Source organism: Theropithecus gelada, chromosome X (genome assembly GCF_003255815.1).
Source record: "Theropithecus gelada isolate Dixy chromosome X, Tgel_1.0, whole genome shotgun sequence".
NCBI classification, from domain to species: Eukaryota; Metazoa; Chordata; class Mammalia; order Primates; family Cercopithecidae; genus Theropithecus; species Theropithecus gelada.
Window position 1 is genome coordinate 49,758,402 of NC_037689.1, and position 22,605 is coordinate 49,781,006.

General features: G+C 44.4%; 2 protein-coding genes across 2 annotated transcripts in view; both read left to right on the plus strand.

Annotated features, from left to right (window-relative positions):
- Positions 1–866: 866 nt before the first annotated feature.
- Positions 867–15,062, plus strand: MAGEB10 (MAGE family member B10). Its single transcript, XM_025373244.1, has 3 exons — positions 867–905; positions 9,259–9,407; positions 13,304–15,062. Exon 3 carries the CDS (start codon positions 13,353–13,355, stop codon positions 14,394–14,396), a length of 1,044 nt encoding a protein of 347 aa, XP_025229029.1. The 5' UTR covers positions 867–905; positions 9,259–9,407; positions 13,304–13,352; the 3' UTR covers positions 14,397–15,062.
- Positions 15,063–20,353: 5,291 nt separating this feature from the next.
- LOC112615153 (melanoma-associated antigen B10-like) overlaps positions 20,354–22,605 on the plus strand; it is a 31,792-nt gene continuing 29,540 nt past the window's right edge. Inside the window, 1 exon segment of the mRNA XM_025371833.1 lies at positions 20,354–20,552. Coding sequence (XP_025227618.1) covers positions 20,354–20,552 — 199 coding nt within the window.

The window sequence follows — 22,605 nt, forward strand, 5'->3', positions numbered from 1 at the left end:
AACTTAAATGTGAAATGCTAAATGTTGGATGCATTCTCATTAAAGCAAGGAACCAGACATAAATGTATGCTGAATACATGGCCAGAGGATAAGACTATAAAAACAAATGTAACTTGGAAATATTTAATAAAAATAGAAATTATTTGTTGAAAATGTGATCATTTTAGAAAATCCAAAGGAAAAACCACACCCGATCCAAATGAATAAATGACTTCTGAAAAGTGGTGTATAAATCACTGTAGCAAAATCAAAAACCTTGCCGCACAAAGCAGTAGTATTAGAACATGCATATAACATATTTGGTGGAACAAATGAGATCACAATTAAAATGAATTTCACTGCACAATACAATGCAATGTTAGATAAAGTCAAGAGATCCGGGTCTCAAAAACCTGTGTACACCTGTGGCTTCTCTATAGAAAGTAGATCCTTTAGAACAGAAAGTTCCCAATGTCTACATTTGGCCAGTGAAGAGACCCCATGGTCATAATGCACTTACTCTGACATCTCAGAATCTGTCTTGGGCACCCTACCTTTTTGCTGCAGCCTCTCTTCTCCCGTCAACCCTGGTACGCAAACCCATTGTCCGTAAGGGTTTATGTTGCGAAACTGTCCAGAGCTTGTTTGGTGATTTTTTTACCTAAGGAGCTTTTAGTCAACGAACTAGGAGCGAAAATACGAATCTACTTCCGAGAGGAGGACTTAATATTACTACTACTCCATAACAAAGAGGGCGCCACAGAAAAGTCACGCCACGCCGCCCTTGCTGGCAGCTCTGCGGGCCGTGGGCAGGATGCCCGGATGTCACGTACACTTCCGCTTCTGCCGTCCGTGGGAGGTGAGGTCTTGCAGTGCGGCGGTTGGTATCTGGTCAGCAGAGGAAGGCATCCAGGTCCTGCCGGGAGGTAAGGCAAAGACATTGAATAACATTTGAGGCCGGGCGCGGTGGCTCAAGCCTGTAATCCCAGCACTTTGGGAGGCCGAGACGGGTGGATCACAACGTCAGGAGATCGAGACCATCCTGCCTAACACGGTGAAACCCCGTCTCTACTAAAAAATACAAAAAACTAGCCGGGCGAGGTGGCGGGCGCCTGTAGTCCCAGCTACTCGGGAGGCTGAGGCAGGAGAATGGCGTGAACCCAGGAGGCGGAACTTGCAGTGAGCTGAGATCCGGCCACTGCACTCCAGCCTGGGCGACAGAGCAAGACTCCGTCTCAAAAAAAAAAAAAAAAAAAAAAAACCATTTGAGGGGACCTCCTACCGCAAAAGAAAGAACGCCATGCCGTCCGGCCTCGGCCTTAAGCCGCAAAAGCCGTGGGCAGGGATCCTCTTAGGTACCGCACTCTGCATTATTTTTCTGGAGAGTCGGGGAAGTGATAGCATTGGACTAAGGTGTTGGCATCAAGCCACCCGAGATTGGGGTCTTAGAACCCTCCAGGAGTCAATAAAGGGTGATTATTTCCCTGAGGAGCCTTTAATGAATGAACTAGGAGTGAAAATATGGATTTACTTCCGAGAGGAGGAGTTAATATTACTACTACTCCATAACAAAGGGGGCGCCACAGAAAGTCGCGCCACAGAAAGTCACACCACGCCGCCCTTGCTGGCAGCCCTTCGGGCCGTGGGCAGGATGCCCGGATGTCATACACACTTCCGCTTCTGCCGTCCGTGGGAGGTGAGGCCTTGCATTGAGGCGGTTGATATCTGGTCAGCAGAGGAAGGCATCCAGGTCCTGCCAGGAGGTAAGGCAAAGACATTGAATAACATTTGAGGGGACCCCCTACCACAAAAGAAAGAACGCCATGCCGTCCGGCCTCTGCCTTAAGCCGCAAAAGCCCCAGGCAGGGATCCTCTTAGGTACCGCACTCTGCGTTATTCTTCTGGAGAGTCAAGGAAGTGATAGCATTGGACTAAGGTGTTGGCATCAAGCCACCCGAGATTAGGGTCTTAGAACCCTCCAGGAGTCAATAAAGGGTGAGTTCCGTAAAACTCCTTTTCCGCCATAGCGGACGAGTGCCCACAGAACTCAGCCTCTGCTCTCAGGCCTGGGTGATCCTAAGTAGGAGTAGCTGGAATTTCCACCTTTAACCTCTCGGGGAGGTGAAGGTATTGGACCACGGTGTCTGCCTCGGGCAGCAGGGGAAGGAGTCCTATGCTCTGCCACGTGTTAATGAAATGCCCCAGTGTGGGCTGTGCGGGAAGCTAGCTTCCCATAAATACGGCGGCCTTACAGAATCCTGCCCTTCATGTAAGTTCTGGGAGATCCCTGGCGTGGCTGTAAGGCCCCCGTGACCCCTTGCTTCATATTCTGGTGGTGGTCCTGGGGAAGGGTACAAACTAAGGCTAGCACATTCAGGTCAGCAGTGGGAAGAGTCTTTGGGGGTAACCAGGAGTTTAGTTTAGAACCCGGAGCAAAGACTGAGGGGACTTTCTTCCCCAGAACAAAGAGGACCCAACAGAATACCAGTACTATGAGCCTTGGTAGCCTTTCAGCATGACTCTCAGGCTAAGGTATCCCTCATTTTATCCTTAGTGGTCACAGGATGATGAGGACATAGATTTGACAGGGCAGTCGATGGCAGGTCATTAGAGGGAGGTGACTCAGGCCCTTATGGAAGTCAAAGTGAGGACTGATGGGGCTAGGCACTGCCTCTGTGGTCAACCTTGGGAAGGCCTGGGCAGATTTGTCATTCTGAATGCACCCCACCCCCTCCCTCCAACTGCATACTCTGGGATATCAGGTGAAAGAGGGCCTTTCTCTGATTGGTATAGGCCTCAAGTCCTCAGAGGGGAAGGTATGAGGCTGTCAAGGTGAGGAGTCATTAGGAGGAACGTGAATTTCCGAAGAAAAGAGGATTCATAGAGCCCTAAGAGTGCTGTCATTCCTGATAGGGGTCCCTGAGGAAGATGTATCTGAGGCCTCCCTAATATCTTTATCAGGAGTGTCAGGGATGTGAAGGCCTTGCTTGGACGGGATAGGTTTCAGGTAAGCAAAAGGAGGGCAATCAGACCCTCCAAGAAGCAAAAGTAAAGACTGAGTGAGGACTGAAAACTAATTACCTCAAGATGCAGAGAGTCTCACCGATCTCTGCATTGCTGCCATTCTACAATGTCCCTCTGCAAATGTGGTCACATGAGATTCCCCCTCAATTCCTTGTCTGGGGAGTCAAGGATGTGAGCGCTTTGGAATGAGGGAGTCAGCATCAAAACAGTTAAGCAGTGAAATAACAGGTCCTGCCAGAAGTCAAGGTGATGGCCCTGAATGTGAATTGAAAGAAACATCATCTACCCCAGAAAAAAAGGAAGCTCCATAGAGTCTGGACCTGCCAGTCACTGTATCAGTCCCAGTAAGATGCAGGTAAGACTGGCAGGCTTCAGTCTAGTTACTTCCACTGATTCCTCAGGGGAAGGGCCCATCAGAGAAGAGTAGCCTTATAGGATCCTTGAACCATGCTCTCAAAGAAACCTACAGAAACAACTTCCATAAAGTCAAAGTGATATCTTCCTGCTGGAGGATCACACTGTCTTTCCTTGAGGTCACTTCATCACCTGCCATCTGTCTCACACTACTACTTGTCTCTGAGCAGAGTCATCATGGCTCGGGGTCAGAAAAGTAAGCTCTGTGCCTATGAGAAACGCTGCCAGGCTCGGGAAGAGCCCAAGGATGTGGAAGGTGCTCAAGTCACTGTAGCAGAGGAAGAAGAGTCCCTCACTTCATCTCCTCATTTCAAAGATAGTCCTGAGAGGTCATCTGCTGTCAAAACACCCAGCAATGAGCAAGAGCCTGGGAGAGCTCTAGCCACCACCACTGCTGCAGCTGTTTCATACACAGCATCTAATGAAGGCATTGACAGCCAAGTTGAGGAAAGGTCAAATGCCTCACAGGCCCAGGCTACCACTGGGCAGTGGCCCAGAGGCCCTATAGATAAGAAGATCGCTATGTTAATGCATTACCTGCTGTACAAGTATCAAATGCAAGAGCCTGTTACAAAGGCAAATATGCTGAAAAATGTAATCCAGACATACAAGAGCCACTTCCCTGAGATGCTGAGGAGAGCTTCTGATCACCTGGAGTTGGTCTTTGGCCTTGACGTGAAAGAAGTGGATCCCAACAAAAGCGTCTTTGTCCTTGTCAACAAATTAGAATTAGGCTATGATACAAGACTGAATCCTAACAGAAGTTTGCCCAAGACTGGCCTGCTGATGACCATCCTGAGTGTGATCTTCAGCCAGGGGAATTGTGCCCCTGAAGAGGAAGTCTGGAAGGTGCTAAATATGATGGGGGTATACTAGAGGCAGGAGCACTTCATCTATGGAGAGCCCAGGAACCTCCTCACCAACCTCCTCACCAAAGATTTAGTGCAAGAGCAGTAGCTGGAGTCGGGAAGTGCCCAACAGCAGTTCTCCAAGCTATGAATTCCTGTGGGGTCCACAAGCCTTTGCTGAAACCAGCAAGATGAAAGTCTTAGAGTTTTTGGCCAAGATCCATGGTACAGTCCCCAGTGCCTTCCCATCCCATTATGAAGAGGCTTTGGAAAAATGTGGAAGAGAGATCCCAAGCCAGAATTGCAGCCAGGACCTGTACTGCTGCCATGGCCAGTGCGCGTTCCAAGGCCATGTCCAGCAGCCTTGCCTGCCCCAAGTGAAGGCTGAGGAAAATGCTTTACTGTGTTTTTGAAGAGGACAGTCAGTGTTTCACTAGTGAAGGGTTGGCTGTGTCTTGTTATAACACAGTACATAACGTGTTCTGGGTAACTTGGATATTTGTTTAAACGTTGTTCGTTTTAATAGAAGGTTAAAGTAGCTTAAGAATCCAAGATTATTAGTGATAAGTCATACATTTATTGATGTTTGTGAGGTTTTAGAGTAGAGTTTTACTATTTTATAGAAAAAAAAAACAGGAAAAGTTCCATCCTATTTAGTGATCTCCAACAAGATAACATAGTAGTGGATTAGTCATTTCCTTGGAAATATTTTTTTAAAAAGCAGTAAAATAGTTGGAATGAAGAAATAGAGGGAAAATGTAAAAGATGATAAATGCTTGCATTCCCTTATGTTTAGTCTGTTCTGTAAAATTAAGAGATAGATACTTAGATATTATTAGTTTATTCAACCATGTAGGAGAAGCTACATCATAATAAAACTGACTTCTTGCACACTGGCTCACTTATTTCTCAAACATTACTTGGGCATTTGTTCTTTGGAGGGAAGGCACCATGCTGGTACTGGGAATGTCAGGATAAATAAGACCCAAGCACGCACACTGAATTTTAAAGTCTAAGAGCAGCTGTCATGTAAGGAAGATGGTGAGATATACCCTAAGTAAAGGATGAGTAAGAGAAGGTGGGAAGATCCAGATCAGAGCAGTCAAGTGAAAGTATCCTGAGGCAAGTGGGTTTGGGGCCTTAGGAAACTGCAAACCCTTCAGTGTCAGTCAATTTTGTTAGTCTGGATGGTGGGTTGGTTAAGGCTGTGGGAGTAGTGAGCAGGGGCCAGATCCTCAAAAAGACTAATGCCTGGAATGAAGAACTGCTTTTAGCAGTTATTTTGAGGTAATAGATAAACCAGAAGTAATTGTAAGACGGGAATGGAAGGCGTCTTGCATCCTTTTCCAGTGTCATTTTTCCAGTGCAGTTGGGCACAGTCCACAAACTATGTTTTATGCACATCAGCTCCAGGGACCTTCTGAGAAACAAGAGTGGTATTACTTGACATGAATGTGCTCAAAAGCCATTGTGCTGGCATTATTTGCTCTGGCCTGGGGAAACAAAGCCCACTAAACCCACTTAATTAAAAGGGCTTTTTTTAAAAATTGTACTTTAAGTTCCTGGATACATGTGCAGAATGTGCAGGTTTGTTACATAGGTACACGTGTGCCATGGTGGTTTGCTGCACCTATTGACCCATCATCTAGGTTCCTTCTTCCTGTACCTCACACCCCAACAGGACCTGGTGTGTGTTGTTCCTAAAAGGGCATTTTTATTAGGTTGTCTTTAGTATCATTTGGCAAACTCAAGTGAGGGCTAGATTTTTGATGCGAGTGAAAGAAATGAAAATAGGGGTGGTTTGGATGGAAGAATAGTTGAAGGGATGGAAGAAATTAGTCTTTGACATAAATTATAGGAGTCTTAAATTGAATCCAACTGGGGAGGACTACCCCACACCCGCAATAAATAAGAAATCCTCAAATTTGCATAGTAAATAACTGAGTTTTACTTGCTAAGCGGCATTTTTGGCTGATTTGTGTGCTGTATCATAGAGTGCTGCATATTGTCAGACATCTCTTGCTTTAAAAACAATCACAGAGATTTTGATAGGACCTGGGGTCAAACTAATAATAGTAACAAATGCTAGTTATCAAATATGCAGTAAATTCTAGGCACTGTGCCCAGAGTTTTCATACATTACATATAACCCAGAAATCCTACAAGGCAAGGCTTATCAGGGTCACTTCACGTAAAGCCTGAGCCTCATAGAGCTTTGCAATTTTCCTGACTTCATGTGGTTCATAAGTGTCAAAATTAGAACCATAGTCTGAATTTGTTTAGAACCCACATTGTTCCACTCCTTCCTGCATGAAGCAGATGTTCTGTCTTTTAATTCATTTCTCTTCTCACTACTGCACCGTCTCTCTAGGCAATAAAAAGAAGGAACCTGTGGCCAGTGTACTAAATCCAGATATAATAAATAATGGAGAAAATGAGAATTGAACACCATTTGGAGACTGCCTGTGGGCCTCATTTTCATAGGGTCCATCCACCCCTAGCTCCAGGGTTCTTTGGGAGCTGATTTTGCCCAGGTGCTGGCACACGGGACCAGATCCAGCACTTCCCTTGAGTCAGCCCCTGTGAGTCCTTGTGCCCAAATCTGGATCCTTACCTGCTGTCCAGCTCTTCCCTGCTTCCTTCCATGAAGGCTGCACCCTGCTCCCTATGGGAAAGGAAGCCCAGAATAACCTTCCTTCCCTTCTCCTGACTCAGAGCATTCCAACTCCCTGCAGATGTCCTCTGTTTTGTCACATTGCTCACTTGGAACTTCTCTGATAACAGCCCCTTCCATGTAATTGTTTACTTTGGCGGTGAACACTACATACCTACTCATCTGCTCTGGGTAATTCCGCCACACTCAAGATTTTTTCCGAGTCTACCTGTGAGTCGAGTCAGACTTGGAACAGAATCTAACCTTGAAAGATAACTCTGAAGTTAGAGAAGAGGTTTAGAAAGCAGATGAAGTTAGAAAGAGAGGAGAATGTAATCTGGTGACTTATTTGAGACTGGCACTGAATCTATACACTAATAAGTGAGCTTAACTGAATGGTAAAGTATCAAAGCCTCTGTCTCAAGTGGTGGATAAGGAAAGACCTAGGAAATGACTGTGTATCAACCATGTCCAGAAATTGGATTCCTATAAATCCTGGTATACTAGGAGCATATAGTAGATTTCTATGCTGACATAACAAATGCCATACAGTAAGACACTTTAAATAACATATTGATTATAACACCCTTCTGTAAGTGAGAAGTATGGGTTGGTTCTGCTGGTTTCTTTGCTCGGGGTTACACAGGCCCAAATCAAGCTGTCAAAGCCTGACAATAAGTGTGTCTTATTGGGACACACTATGAAGAATCCCATTTCAGGCTTATTCAGGTCATTCTATTAGGAACCCAGTTCTTTGTGGTTGTAAGAAGAGTGAGGAGTAAGTCTTCTTTCTGGCTATCAGTTGGAGCTGCTATATTTTCTCCAGGCCTGTCTCTGGTCTTTGCATGTGGGCCTCTACTTTTGAGTCAGACTTGGGACATTGAACCTGTCTCATTCTTGGAATTTCTCTAACTTCTCTCTCTGCCTCCAGATGGAGAAACATCTCTGCTTGTAAGGGCTCGTATAATTAGATTTGGCCCATGTAGGCAATCCAGTGTAATCTCCCTATTTTCAGGTTGGTTTCATAATTTTAATTATATTTGCAAAGTGCCTTTGGCCATGTAACATAACATATTCATGGGTTTCAGGAATGAGGATACGTGAAGCTTCGTGGAGCAATTATTCAGTCTCCCACAGAGGTAGAATATGTCTCTCTGGCAGACATGCCAGCTTTGATAAGAAAAGAAAAAACATAATTCGCTATCATTCTCTTGATTCTTGTCTGTATCTGCCCCAAGGGAAAATCCTGGTTTTTCATTGCACCTAAGGGCACCTGTACATGTGCTTAGGTGTACATGTTCATCAGGTGGTGGGTAGCAGAGACTCACAAGTTATGTTTTCATCAAAAGAAAGAAGAAATTTTTCAGTCTCTTGAGATCATAGAGGTCATTGAAAAGGTCAGTGCAGAAAGGTGTTGTTGAGTGCAGCGGGGTGAACCCTCCTTGCTGAGATTTACAGGATTGTTTTGAAAATTAGTGTGAGTCTGGATTTGAAATTACCTGTCACATATAGACATTAAGAAATGTTGTTTAGCAAAGATATTTGATATTCTCAGAAACTCCTCCAAGACTTAAGAAGGCTGTTGTCATAACAAATTTATATTAGTAGCTTTTATTGAGCATGTACTATTGTAATAGTTAATTGGACAGACTGCAAGTGCTCATCCACTTTGTGTCTTGCTTTCCATCCGTGGTTCATATGGAGACTACATTGCCAGTCCACTTGTAGTTTGGAAAGGTCATGTGACTACCCCCCCCCCTTGACACTGAAATATGAACAGTAGCATGCTTTTCCCTTTCAGATCAAAGTGTTTGAGAGCCAGTCTGCCACCTCCATAATTTCTCTTCCATGCTGAGATATGGAGCCACAGTATAGAAGCAGCATGGATCCCTGGGACACCTGACAGCAAAAAACCCCTATTAATTCATGTCAAAATTTATTTGCCTAAGAGATAAACTTTTAGTGTGTTAAGCCATTCAGATTTCAGCCTTTTCCCATTGCATCTCATACATACTTTTTCTGTATAATACACAACTACTAATTCCATTGTTATTATTATTTAAGTATTTTAACTACCAAGAAAATAGTGCATGTATTCTTGTTGCCAAAAATTCTAATACAGATAAATCAAAATTTCACTTCCTTACTATGTCCCTCCAAAATTCAATCCCTCCTCAAATGTAACCACATTTTTTAAATCCTGCATGTAGTATTTCTAAATGTATTATAGGCTTTTTCTTATATACATGTGCAACAAAAATACACTGTGAGGGTTTTTTTGTTTGTTTTGTTTGCTCTTTTTTCTTCTTAATTTTTATTTACTTATTTTTTTTTTTTTAGAGACGGTGCCTCGCTCTGTTGCCCAGACTGGAGTGCAGTGGTGTGATCATAACTCAGTACAGCCTAGAAGTCCTGAACTCAAGCAATCCTCCCGCCTCAGCCTTTCAAGTAGCTAGGAGTACAGTTGGGAGCCACTGTGCCTGGTCATTGTGAGTTTTAAATATGCATTGATAACTGTTTACATATTGCTCCACAATATGCACCTAAGGATAACTGTTTACATATTGCTCCACGATATGCCTTAGAATTTTGATATTTCAATAACACATTTCTTTTTACTTTGAGAAGAAAGGATTTACTTGGAATGACAAGGTTCTAGGAAATGTGCCTTAACAAGAAAACCTCAATTAGTAAAGGACATTAGGAAAACTAGGCACTAGAACAATTTCCAGAATCCATAAGAGAGATCATAAGCTGAATAAAGTCCAGAGAATTCAGGGCATGAGGTAGTCAGGGATCTGTATCCAGAGTTCAGCCATGGGGTAGCAATGGGACCAGAAGGAGTAAAGGTGAGGAAACTGGTGGTGTCTTGGACAACTTTTCTGAATAGGCTTGGCAATCTCTGAATCATCATTACCAGCATGAAGTTGTAGGCTGAGCTGTCCAGAGGCATGCTCTGCTAGAGTCTTCCCTTCCCACTTCTCAGGCAGAGTGTAGCTTGCTCCCCTGCATCACCCAGTTATGATATTAATTGATTCTGGGAGAGCTACATCTCTTCACTACTCTGGTGGTTCATTGCACCCTTTCCAGTGTAGCAGGGTTGAGAGTTGTCTTGATGCCTGATAAGAAAGAGTGTATGTGGCCCTTGGGTATGTGGCCCCCTTGAGTATGTGGCCCTCCCACCACTGAGGTTGAAGCTGTGCAAATGGATGTGATTGATGATTAATGACATTTAAAACAGGGCAAGTAGTACCAATGAGTAGTGGCATAGTGTAGATTCAAGGAGGGGGGAATTGGAGGAGGGATTTCCTGAGACTAACTACCTCAATGACTCTGTAACTAAAAGGCTGAGTGTGCATATGTCTTTAAAAAAGGATCCAGATATTATCCCCAGCTCCAAATACTTCCTACCATCACTGACTTCTTTGCAGAACAGAGAGTGGATTTTTTGTTGCTGTGTCTGGTGGCCTTTGTTGCCACCAAACACTGTCGTAGGGTGCTGGTTTTCAAGGCAAGTATTTCCAGAGTAGATGGAGAACCATTGTAGATGCTGCAGTTCCTTATTGAATTGACTGCAGGTAACAAGTATAGGTTGAGTCCAAATCTCTATCTTCATTACTGTTATAACCCTGACTTGATTCCAATCAACTGAAAATTTTTATAAAGGTGATTCTGCACTAGCCATTTGCAAAGTTATCAGATGATCTGTAGTAAAATTTACATCACTTCTCACTGTGAGGTAGGGGCATTGGGCCAGGTGTCATTCTCAGATTCACAGAGGGAGGAGTCCCAGACTAAAAGGCATAAAAATGAAGACCCTGATGAAGTTTTGAAAGAGTCACCCACTCCATAACAGACTGCTCAGCACAGAGACCACCCCTGCTGTTAATGTTTCTTTTTTTTTTTTTTTTTTTTTTTTTTTGAGACGGAGTCTCGCTCTGTCGCCCAGGCTGGAGTGCAGTGGCCGGATCTCAGCTCACTGCAAGCTCCGCCTCCCGGGTTCACGCCATTCTCCTGCCTCAGCCTCCAGAGTAGCTGGGACTACAGGCGCCCGCCACCTCGCCCGGCTAGTTTTTTGTATTTTTTAGTAGAGACGGGGTTTCACCGGGTTAGCCAGGATGGTCTCGATCTCCTGACCTTGTGATCCGCCCGTCTCGGCCTCCCAAAGTGCTGGGATTACAGGCTTGAGCCACCGCGCCCGGCCTGCTGTTAATGTTTCTAAGCCAATGCCTTGATGTTAGGCCCAGAAGCCTCCTCAGTTCACCCTCTGTAGTCCAGGGATATAGGACTGTGGGGTGAGGTGGTTGGGGACGAGGCTTTTTTTTAAAAGCCGAATAACTCAGAACAGGAGGAGGAGGAGTCATAGGTCCCCCGGAGTCAATGAAAGACCACTATGCAACTTCTGTCACAATTCCCCATTCCCACAAAACACAAGCCACCCCCTTACTTCTAAGAGCTGCACCCCTGCTCTCAGCACTAGGTCCCATATGGGGGTGGCTAGAATTGGCTTCCCCAACTTCTGACTCTAACTTCTCAGAAGAATGAAGGCATTAGTCTGAGCAGGATAGCCTCAAATCAGCAGAAAAGAGAGTGCCAGAGATTTCCAGGTCCTGTCAGGAGTTAACAACCTTAAGTGAGATCTGAGGACACTATTTATACCAGAAGAGAGAAGGGCCAACAGAATCCCAGCCCTGTGTAAACCCTGGGAGGCCCTGGACAGGGATCCTCTGATGTAGTGCCCTTTGAATTCCCAGGATCCTGGGAGGTGACAGCATTGAACTACGCTTTGGCATCAGACCAGTAGAGAGGAGGGTTCCAGACCTTCCAACAGTGATGGTGAAGACCCTAATATTTGAGGCAACTATTCACACCAGATCAGAAGGGCCCCACAACATCTAGGCTCCTGCTGTCAGGCCTGAGAAGCCCATGAATGGAGTGGCCAGATATAACATTCTCTGAGTTCCACCTCTGGAGTTTTAGGGAAGTTAAAAAACTGGTGCCAGAGGGAGGTGTTAAATCAGCAGAAGGAGGAGTCCCAGGCCCTCCTAGGAGTTAAGATAAAAACCCTTTGTGAGGTGTAAGGGTAATAGCCATGCTCTTGCTGTTAGTGGTAGCCAACCTTGGGCAAAAACCTCTTATATAGCACCCTCTGAATTCCCTTTTTGGAAATTCAAGGAGAGGACAGCATTGGACCAAGGTTACGGCCTCAGGCCAGCAGATGGAAGAGTCCCAGGCCCCAACAGAAGTAAAGGTGAGGAAACTGAGTGAGATCAGAAGGAACCACCCACCACAAAAGAGAGGGGTTCATAACAGAGTCTGCCCCTGCTCTCAACCCAGGGAGGCCCCAGGAAGGAGTGGCTATTGTGACACTTTCTGAATTCCATTACTGCTTTCTCAAAGAAGTGAAGAGGTTTAGGTTGTCAGAGGAGCTATTTCCAGGCCTTGCCAAAAGGGGATACAAGGATCTTGAGTGAAGTTTGAGGGGGACTTCCACTCCAAAAGACTGGGGCCCCATGGATTCATGACAGGTCTAGGACAGGGCCTGATGAAGCACCTTCTGAATTCTGGTGAGAACTCAGGGAGAGGAGGGCACTGGACCAGAGTGTCAGCTTCTGGTCAGCAGAGGAGGAGTCCCAAGCCCTAAGAAGACTAAAAAGAATCCAGAGTTCTGAGGGAGCCATCCACCCCAGATCAAAAGGGGACAGCACAGAGTTCCATCTGTGCTGTCAACCCTGAGGGACTGTGGGGTAGATATGTTAGGCTGACTTTATCCTTTCGTAACTCAGAGATCTGAGGGCCTTGCTCTGAGGGGATAGGTCTCAGGTCATCACAGGGTGAAGTCCCAGACCCTAGTAGAAGCCAAGGTGAAAACCCTGAGTGAAGAATGAGAACACTAAGGATCCCAGAATACAGAAGGTCCCTCAGACTTTTTCTGTTGTAGTCATCCTAGATGTCCTCAGGCAGGTGTGATCAGATGAGTTTCTCTTTCAGTTTCTCCACCAGGGTAGCAGGGAAATGAGGGGACTGAAATGAGGGGTCAGTCAAGTAGAGGGATCCCAGAACCTACCAGAAATCAAGAGGACAGTTCTGAATGTGAACTGAGAAAAGAGTCCCTACCCAAGAACAAAGGGGCCTCCACAAAGCCTGGACCTGCCAGGCCTGGCTGTCATCACCCAGTAAGCCCCAGGCAGGTCTGGCAAGTGGCAACCTAAAACACACCCTAGTTATTTCACAGAGTACTCGGGGGGCAGGGAAATCAAAGAATAGGGGCCTTGTTTTTCCTTGAGTAATGCACCAAGAAAACTTGCAGAGGTGGCCATCAGTAAAGCTAAAATTGTATCTCTCTGCTGAATGGGCACACCCCATTTCATCTTCTCTCCTTCAGGTCACGGGATCACCTGCCCTTTTGGCTGCTGCACCTGAACGGAGTCATCATGCCTCGAGGTCAGAAGAGTAAACTCCGTGCCAGGGAAAAGCGCCGTCAGGCCCGAGGAGAGCTGGAAGATTTGATAGATGCTCTGGCCATTTTAGAAGAGGAGGAAGAATACCTCCCCTCCCCCTCTTCTTGTTTGAAGGATGTTTCCCAGAGTTCACTTGATGGGACAGCCAACAATCCCCATGGACTTTGGGAAGCCCTATCCATCAACACATCTGCTACAGCTGCTTCACACACAAGACATACCGAAGGAGTCAACGACCAAATGGAAGAAATGCCAAGATGCACACAAGATCTAGCAGCCACTGATAACTTTCCCAGAGGCCCTCTAGGTGAGAAAGTAATTATGTTGGTGCATTACTTGCTGTACAAGTACCAAATGAAAGAGCCCATTACAAAGGCAGATATGCTGAGAAATGTGACCCATATGTGCAAGAGCCAGTTCCCCGTAATCCTGAGGAGAGCTTCTGAGCACCTGGAGCTGATCTTTGGTCTTGACCTGAAGGAAGTGGAGCCTAATAAGCACATCTATGTCCTGATCAACAAACTAGATCTAGACTGTGATGCAAGGCTGAGTGATGAAACAAGCGTGCCCAAGACTGGCCTGCTGATGACTGTCCTGGGTATTATCTTCACAAAGGGTAATTGCGCTGCTGAGGAGGAAATCTGGAAAGTGTTTAATATGATGGGGTTATATGATGGAATTGAGCACTTCATTTTTGGGGAGCCCAGGAAGCTTCTTACCAAAGATTTGGTGAAAGAAAATTACCTGGAGTACCAGCAAGTGCCCAACAGTGATCCTCCACGCTATCAATTCCTGTGGGGCCCAAGAGCCCATGCCGAAACCAGCAAGATGAAAGTTCTTGAGTTTTTGGCCAAGATAAATAATACAGTTCCCAGTGAATTCTCAACCTGGTATACAGAGGCTTTGCAAGATGAGGAAGAGAGAGCCAGAGCCAGAGTTGCAGCCAAGGCTCGCATTAGTGCCACAGCCGGTGCACGTTCCAAGGTTAAGTCCAGCAACTCCTCCCAACTGCAGTAAAGTCTGAGGCAGATTCTTCACTTTGTGTTTGAAAAGAAATCCACATTCTGAGCTGTGGGAGGTCAGGGTGGGACTGGAGACAACAAGGTGAATAACATGTTTGTGTTAATGTTCTATGTGATGACTTGGAATTTTTTAAAGATGATGTTCCTTTAATAGATGGTTAAAGTAGCTTCATTATCTAAGTTTGTGAATGACATTGCTCAAATTTTTCTGTATGTGAGATTAAGAGTAAGCGATGTATTGCTTTATAAGTCAAATTGGGAAACTCTCCATTTATTTAGTGATCGAAACATGATAGCATGGTAGTAAATTGGGCATTTCCTAATTCAATGTGAAATAATTTAGGAGTGTAATAAATGGGATCAAGAAATAGAGAAAGGAGGGCCAGGTGCGGTGGCTCACACCTGTAATCCCAGCACTTTGGGAAGCCGAGGCAGGCAGATCACGAGGTCAGGAGATCAAGACCATCTTGGCTAACACAGTGAAACCCTGTCTCTACTAAAAATACAAAAAATTAGCCAGGCGTGGTGGCGGGCTCCTGTAGTCCCATCTACTCAGGAGGCTGAGGCAGGAAAATGACGTGAACCCGGGAGGCGGAGCTTGCAGTGAGCTGAGATCACACCACTGCACTCCAGGCTGGGCGACAGAGTGAGACTCCATCTCAAAAAAAAAGAAAAGAAATAGAGAAAAGAGTAAAAGATGGCTAATTATTACATTCCCTATTGACTTTTATTCTGTTGTTATGTAAAATTAAGATATATATGCCAGGATATGCTTACATTATTCAAGAATATATAATTACATTGTAATAAATTAGGCCTTTTGCCCACTGGTTCATTTATTCCTCAAACATTAATTGAGCATCTGCTGTTTGGAAGGCCTTGTGCTAGGATGTCAGGATAAGGAAGATCTACCTGTGCCCACTGGATTTTAGAATCTAGGGGTAGATATTACATAAGGAATATGGTGAGATACCTACTAAGACCTAAAGGACAAGTCAAAGAAAGTGAGAATGTAGGGGGAGGGTTATCTAGATGAGAGCATCAAATGTAAATATCTTAAGGCAAGTGGGATTGGAGGTTTGGGAAATTGAAAGTCTTTCAGTGTGAATCAGTTGTGGTTTTTTGGTTTTTTTTTTTTTTTTCCTCACTCTTGTCACCCAGGCTGAAGTGCAGTGATGGGATCACAACTCACTGCAGCCTCAACTTCCTAGGCTCAGGTGATTCTCCTACCTCAGCCTCCTGAGTAGCTGAGACTACACGTGCACGCCATTGTGCCTGGTTGATTTTTTTACATTTTTAGTAGAGATAGGGTTTCGCCATGTGGCTCAGGCTGTTCTCCAACTCCTGGACTCAAGCAATCTGCCTGCCTCTGCCTCCCAAAGTGCTGGGATTACAGGTGTGAGCCACTGTGCTTGGTTGGTAAGATGAGGCTCTGAGAGTGGTGAGCAGTGGCCATCCTCTCTGAAGACATGTTCAGGGTTGAAAGACTTAAGGTCTGGAATGGACAAGTAATTATAGCAGTTGCTTGGGCTCATGGATAAACCAGAAAGAAATCTTCACCTGGGGCAGGAATGAAAGGTTTCCTGTGCTTTCCTAACTCCAGTGCAATTGATCACAAACCACGTGTTCTATGCACATCATCTCCAGCAAGTTTCTGAGAAAAATACTGTCTTAACATGGGATGCTCAGAAGCCACTTTACTGGCACTCTTTGCTCTGGCCTGGGAAAGACAGAGCCTGTGTTATTTTGTTTTGTGTTGCTTTAATAGAATGCCAGAGACTGGGTTACTTTTAAGGAAAAGAATTTTTTTCACAGTAGTGGAGGCTGGGAAGTTCCAAGATCAAGGCGTTTGGTGGCATCAAGGGAGGGATGTCTTGCTGGGCCATCCCATGGCAGAAAGTGAGGTAGTAAGAAAGGGAAAGCGAGAGCAAAAGGGACCAAACATACTTTTCGAAACAAACCCACTCTTGTGATAAAGGTATTAATCCATTTATAAGGGCAGATCTCTCACGGCCTGATTACTTCTCATCAGGCCCTACCTCACGATACTATTGGATTGGGGATTAAGTGTCTAACAGTTGCCTTTTTGGGAGACACATTCATATCATGGCAGAGTCCATTCCATTAATAGGGTGTTTAGACTAGGTTATCTTGAGTGTAATTTGGCAAACTCAAAGCAAAGGATAGGTGTTTTGATGGGAGTGAATGAGGAAGTCCTTGACACTTCCTAGGAGCATCTAGTTGAGCTGCATCTAGCTGGGAAAGATTCTCCCAACACACAATATAAAAAATGTATATCCTCAAAAAGTTTCTTATCAAGTAAGTAACGTTCTCTTGGTAAGAAGCATTTTGATTGCTTTGGTTTTCCATGTCCTAGAGGGCTGCATATTAACATCTCCAGGATGAAAAATAAATTAAAAATTTCCAAGAGGGGAAGGTTGGTAGTGTTAGCAATCTAAAACATAATAGAAACAACTGTTAGTTATCAAAAACCCAGCACACACTAACACTGTGCCAGCTGCCCTACACAAAAAACTTACATTCTAAAAGTCAGACTTCACAAGGTATATGCTAGCCAAAGAACAAAATGACTTCATCAAGCCCACTTCACAAAGAACTTGAGGCTCATAGAATTTTCGAGTTCACATATAAGTGACAAGGCTGAGTTGAGACCTCCTGGTCTGAATTCCTCTACAGCCCACACTATTCCACTCCTCTCAGCCTGAAGCAGATCTTAGGCCTATTAAGTCATTTCACTTCTCACTACTCCACAATGTCTCTCAGACAAAGAAAAGAAAGACCCTGTCGCCAAAGCACTAAAAGCAGGCCCTAAAATGGAAGGTAGAATGAGAATGAGACACAATCTGGGACTGTCTGTGGGGTTCATTGGCCTGGAGTCCTCCCACCTTTAGCCCAGATTGTTCTGGAGCTGACTCTGCCCTGGTCCCTTCACATGGGTTCAGTCCAGCACTTTCCCACATTACCGTGCCCTTCCCCTGGGTCTTCCCCACTGTGCCCTTCTGTCTGAACTGGAACTGATCTGCTGGCCAGCTTTACTGTGTCCTTCTCTGGAGCCTGCACTTGCTCCAGAGGAATAGACAGCCCAAACTTGCCTGCCTTCTCCTGGACATAGAGACTTCCAACTCCCTAGAAACCCCACCCCTCACCTTGAATTCCCCCTAACAGCAACAGCCCATTCTATGTAATTGTTCACTTCAAATAGTGAAGCTTAGACACCTATTCATCCCTGGGTGCCTCCACCACACTCAAAGTTCTTTCAAATCTGCTGGTGAGGAGAGTTTGATTTGGGATAGAATCAACTGATACTTTATCCTGAAGCAGAGAGATAATCCTGAAGCAGAGAAGAGGTTTTAGAAAGCAGGTGAGATTAGAAAAAGAAGAGGTTTTAATCTGGTGACTTTTTGAATGTTGCTACTGAATCTATACACTGATGAATGAGCTCAACTAAGCGCCAAAACTCAAAGCTTCCCTCCTAGGTGTTCAGTGAAGAAAGACCAAGGAAATAACTGTGTAGCAACCATCTGAAGAGAGTGAATTCTTATAAATTCTGTAGTCTTTCCAGAAAGTTGTAATAGTTTTCTATGGTAGCTATAACAGATTACCACAAATGTAGTGGTTTACAACAGCACACGTTTATTATCTTTGTAGGGTTTATTGTCTGCGTTTCTGTACGTGTGAAGGATGGAATGGTTCTGCTAGATTCTGTACTCAGATTTTCACAAGGTTCAAATCAAGCTTTCAGCTGGCAGACTTCTTATGAGACTCTGAGAAGATTCTTCTTCTGAACTCATTCAGGTTGTTGACAGAATCCAGTTCTTTGTGGTAATAAGATTGAGGTCCTGTTTCCTAGCTGACCGTCAGCTGGAGCTGGCAGGCCTCTCTCCAGTCCTGGAATGTGGGCTCATACATTTTGAGTCAACACTTGTAGGTTGAATTCTTCTCACACTTGTAATCTCTCTAACTTCCCCTCTGCTGCATCTCTCTTCTGCCTCCAGCCAGAGAAAGTTCTTTGCTTGTGAATTCTCATGTCATGATATCAGACTTACCTGAATAACCTAGTGTAATATTTTTATTTTAAGTTCAGTTGCATAACCTTTGGTCATATAACAAAGCACATTCATTTTTCAAGGATAAGGGTATAACCATCTTTGTGGAGCAATTATTCAGCCTACTATTAATGTAGACAATGTGTCTTTGGCAGTGCTTTGATAAGAAAAGAATAAAATTAATTCACCATAATTCTCCTGACTTTTGTTTCTATCTGCCCCAGGGGAAAATCCTACTTTTCAGTGTGTGTAAAGACACACTGCACAAGTGTTTAGGTGTGTTAATCAGGTGGTAGCAGAGACTCCCAAGGTATTATTTAGACCATGCACTAAAAGGAAGAATAACATCCTCCATATTTTGAGATTATTGCAAAGGTCAGTAGAGAAAGGTACTATTTAGTGATGAGAGACAAAGGATCATCCTTGCTGAGATTTTCATGGCTCTTTAGAAAATTGGTGTGATCCTACATTTGAAAATGACTGTCACATGGTACACACTAGAAAAATTTCCCAAATTGCAAGGCAATTTTGGCCTTCTTAGAAACTTTTCCAAGAATAGAGATTGTTGTCAAAACAAAGTTTCATATTTGCTTTTTATTGAGCATCTAATAGGTAATAGATTGTGGGAGAGACTCCAAGTTTCCATCCACTTGTTTTGCTGTCCTTCCTGGGCACATGGGGAGACTGTATTCCCCAGTCTATTTGTTGTTAGAAAGGGCCACTGAAATATAAACAGAAGCTATGCTTGTCATTTTCAGGCCAAGGCATTTGAGAGTCGGTATGTCAGTTCTATGCTTTCTGTTCTATTCAGCAGCAAACGTGGAGCTCTCATGATGAGATGTGGTGCCACATGATGGAAGTACCCTGGATTCCTGGGTCCTCTGACAGTGAAGACCCCCTGTTAACTCACATCAGATTTTATGGATGTGAAAATTAACTTTTGTTGTGCTAAGACTTTAGAATTTCAGGCTTCTTCCATTACATCCACTAGCAGTGACTATTAGAATATTGCACAGCTCCTATTTCTGTTGTTAGTTTTACTCAAATATATTAATTACTCAAATATTCTTGATGCTTAAGAAAATTCTAACACTATGGATAAATCACAATTCTGCTCCCTTACTCTGTTCCTCCAAAATCTATTCCCTACCAGAAGTAACCACCATTAAAAACCTTGACTCTTTTATTTTTATGTATATTCTAGGCTTTTTTCTTACATACATGTGGTAGGAAAATATATTGTGAACTTTTAACATATATATATATATATATACTGATGTACATTTTGTTGTACCTGTTGCATTTGTCACTAAATAAAATGGATGCAGGAACTTTCCATGAGAGCACGTATAGATCCACCTCACTGTTTAAGCTACTACCAAGAATTTCAAAGGACATATGTATCATAATTAACAATTCTTCTACTGATGGATGTATAAGGTGTTTTCCATTTATTGCTATGACTAATAAGATTGAAATAAACATTACTGAACATGACTTCTTGGGTAAATGTAGATGTTTTATTACAGGAAAGATGTAGAAAAGTATAAATTCAGTTAAAGTGTAAAGAATGTGATGATTGTCAATTTTTTGAATACTACTAAACTTTCATTCCAAAAATGTTGTATACTCTCATGGGTGTTTTATTTGATAAATTTTAAACTTGGGATAAATGTTTAGCCAAGTTGTATTGTTTCACTGCTATTTCAATTTTAATTTCCATTTTCTAAGTAGGCTGAACAGAAAATGAACTTAATCCCTCATCCAAAGTGAGACATCAGTAGTGATGTCTTGAGCACTGAGATTTCTCTGGGCATTTGCTTTAAAATTCTCATATGTCAAGAAAACTTTTGTCTTCACTTTGAGAAGAAAGAACTTGGTTAGTATGACCAGGGTCCAGAAAATGTGCCCTGACAGAAAAACCTCAGTTAGTGAAGAACATCAAGAAAACCGGGGACTAGAACAATTTTCAGAACCCATGAGAGACAAGCTAAACCAAGTCCAGAGAACTCAGGGTAGGGAGTGGTCTGGGATCTGTATCCAGAGTTCAGCATGGGATAGCAATGGGACCAGAAGGAGTAAAGGTGAGGAAACTGGTGGTGTGTTGGACAACTTTTATGAATAGGCTTGGCAATCTCTGAATCATTACCAGCATGAAATTGTAGGGTGATCTGAGTAGGCAGATCTATTGGATGAAAGGCCAAGAGGCATGCTCTATTAGACTTTCCCCTTCCCACTTCTCAGGCAGGGTATGACTTACTCCCTTGCATCACCCAGTGATTCTATTAATTGATTCTAGGAAAGCTCTCTTCACTACTATGGTGGTTCAGTGCACCCCTTCCAGTGAGAATAAGAAAGATTATATCTTGTAAGGGAAGCTACAATCTCTTATCAGTCATCAAGGCAGCTCTCAACCCTGCTACAAGTGGATGGGAAGCTGTACAAGTGGGTGGGATTGGCGATTAGACAGTTAAAACAGGGTGAGTAGTACCAATAAGTAGTGGCACAGACTGTGTCACTGCAAGGAAAAAGAAACTGGAGGGGGAGTTCTCTGAGACTTCACTGCCTCTATAAGTAAAAGGTTGAATGTGGACATGTCTTGAAAAAGGATCCACATGTTATCCCTAGCTCAGATTGCCTCTCACTTTTCCTGCCTTCTTTTTACACCAGAAGAAATATATCCTTCAGCTGTGTTTGGTGGCCTTTTCCCACCAGATACCAAGTGGTGTAGGGGGCTGATCTGCTATGCAAACATTTCCAGGGTGAATGGAGAAGCAGTGTAAATGATGTTAAATTGACTGGGGGTGACAAGTATATGTGAGACACAAAGATATCTTTTTGTTATTGTAATTACCCCAACCTGAATAAATTGAAAACAAACAAATACTTTCTGTACTAGCCACTCTCAAAATGTCATCACCTGGGCCAGGCAAGGTGACTCACACCTGTAATACTAGCACCTTGGGAAGCCGAGGTGGGCGGATCACCTGAGGTCAGGAGCTCGAGACTGGCTAGGCCAACATGGTGAAACCCCATATCTACAAAAATACAAAAATTGACCGGGCGTGGTGGCACGTGCCTGTAATCCCAGCCACTCGGGAGGCTGAGGCGGGAGAATCACTTGAACCCTGGAGGAGGAGGTTGCAGTGAGCCGAGATCACGCCACTGCGCCCAGCCTGGACGACACAGCGAGACTCCGTCTCAAAACAAAACAAACCAAAGAAAAAAGTCTCTAATCTGTAGTAAATGTAATAAAATCTAAAACTATGAAGTGAAAACTGTGGATCGCTGTGTCAGATCCAGGCCAGCAGAAGGAGGAATCCTAAACCTAACAGAAGTAACGGCAAGGATTCTGCGTATATTTCTGAGGAAACTGCCCACTGAAAACAGACTGACAGCACAGTGGCTGGCTTCCGCTATCAGTTCTGGGAGGCTCTGGTATGGCTGTGAGGCTCAGGAACCCCTTCACTTAGCCTTCTGGAAACGAGGGTGATGTGAGTAAGACGCTGGTTTTAAGGCTGGTTAACTTGGTAACCAGAAGGCGACCTGGCCTGGAGTCACTAAAAAGCCCCTACGTGAGTTCTAAGTGAACCGCGCAACACAGAACAGTTGTCAACCCCACAGGGCCTAGCCCCAGTGCCAGCCCCGGAAACCCCCAAATAATCTTTCCCGGAAGTGTTTGCACCCTGATATCCGGCCGTGGGGTCGCAGGAAGTGAAAGCGTCTGTCTGAGAGCGCTGGTGTCCAGTCGCCTGAGGGAGGAGTTCCAGACCGTGCCTGAAATTAAGTAAGGACCCTGAGTTAGGTGTGGGGGACCACCCACTCCAGACTAAAGGGGCTCTGAGAGAATTCCGCCCCTGCTTTCAGCTCTGATAAAGCCCAGACAGGAATCTCTCATGTAGTGACCCCCGAATACCTTTTAAATAGTCCCTGAGGAGACTGGGCCAGTGAGGGTGTCTGACTGAGGAGACTGGGTGGGTGAGGTTATCAGACTGAGGAGACTGTCCGGACGGGTGAGGGTATCGGACTGAGGAGACTGGGCGGGTGAGGGTGTCTGACTGAGGAGACTGGGCGGGTGAAGGTATCGGACTGAGGAGACTGGGCGGGTGAGGGTATGGGAATGAGGAGACTGGGCGG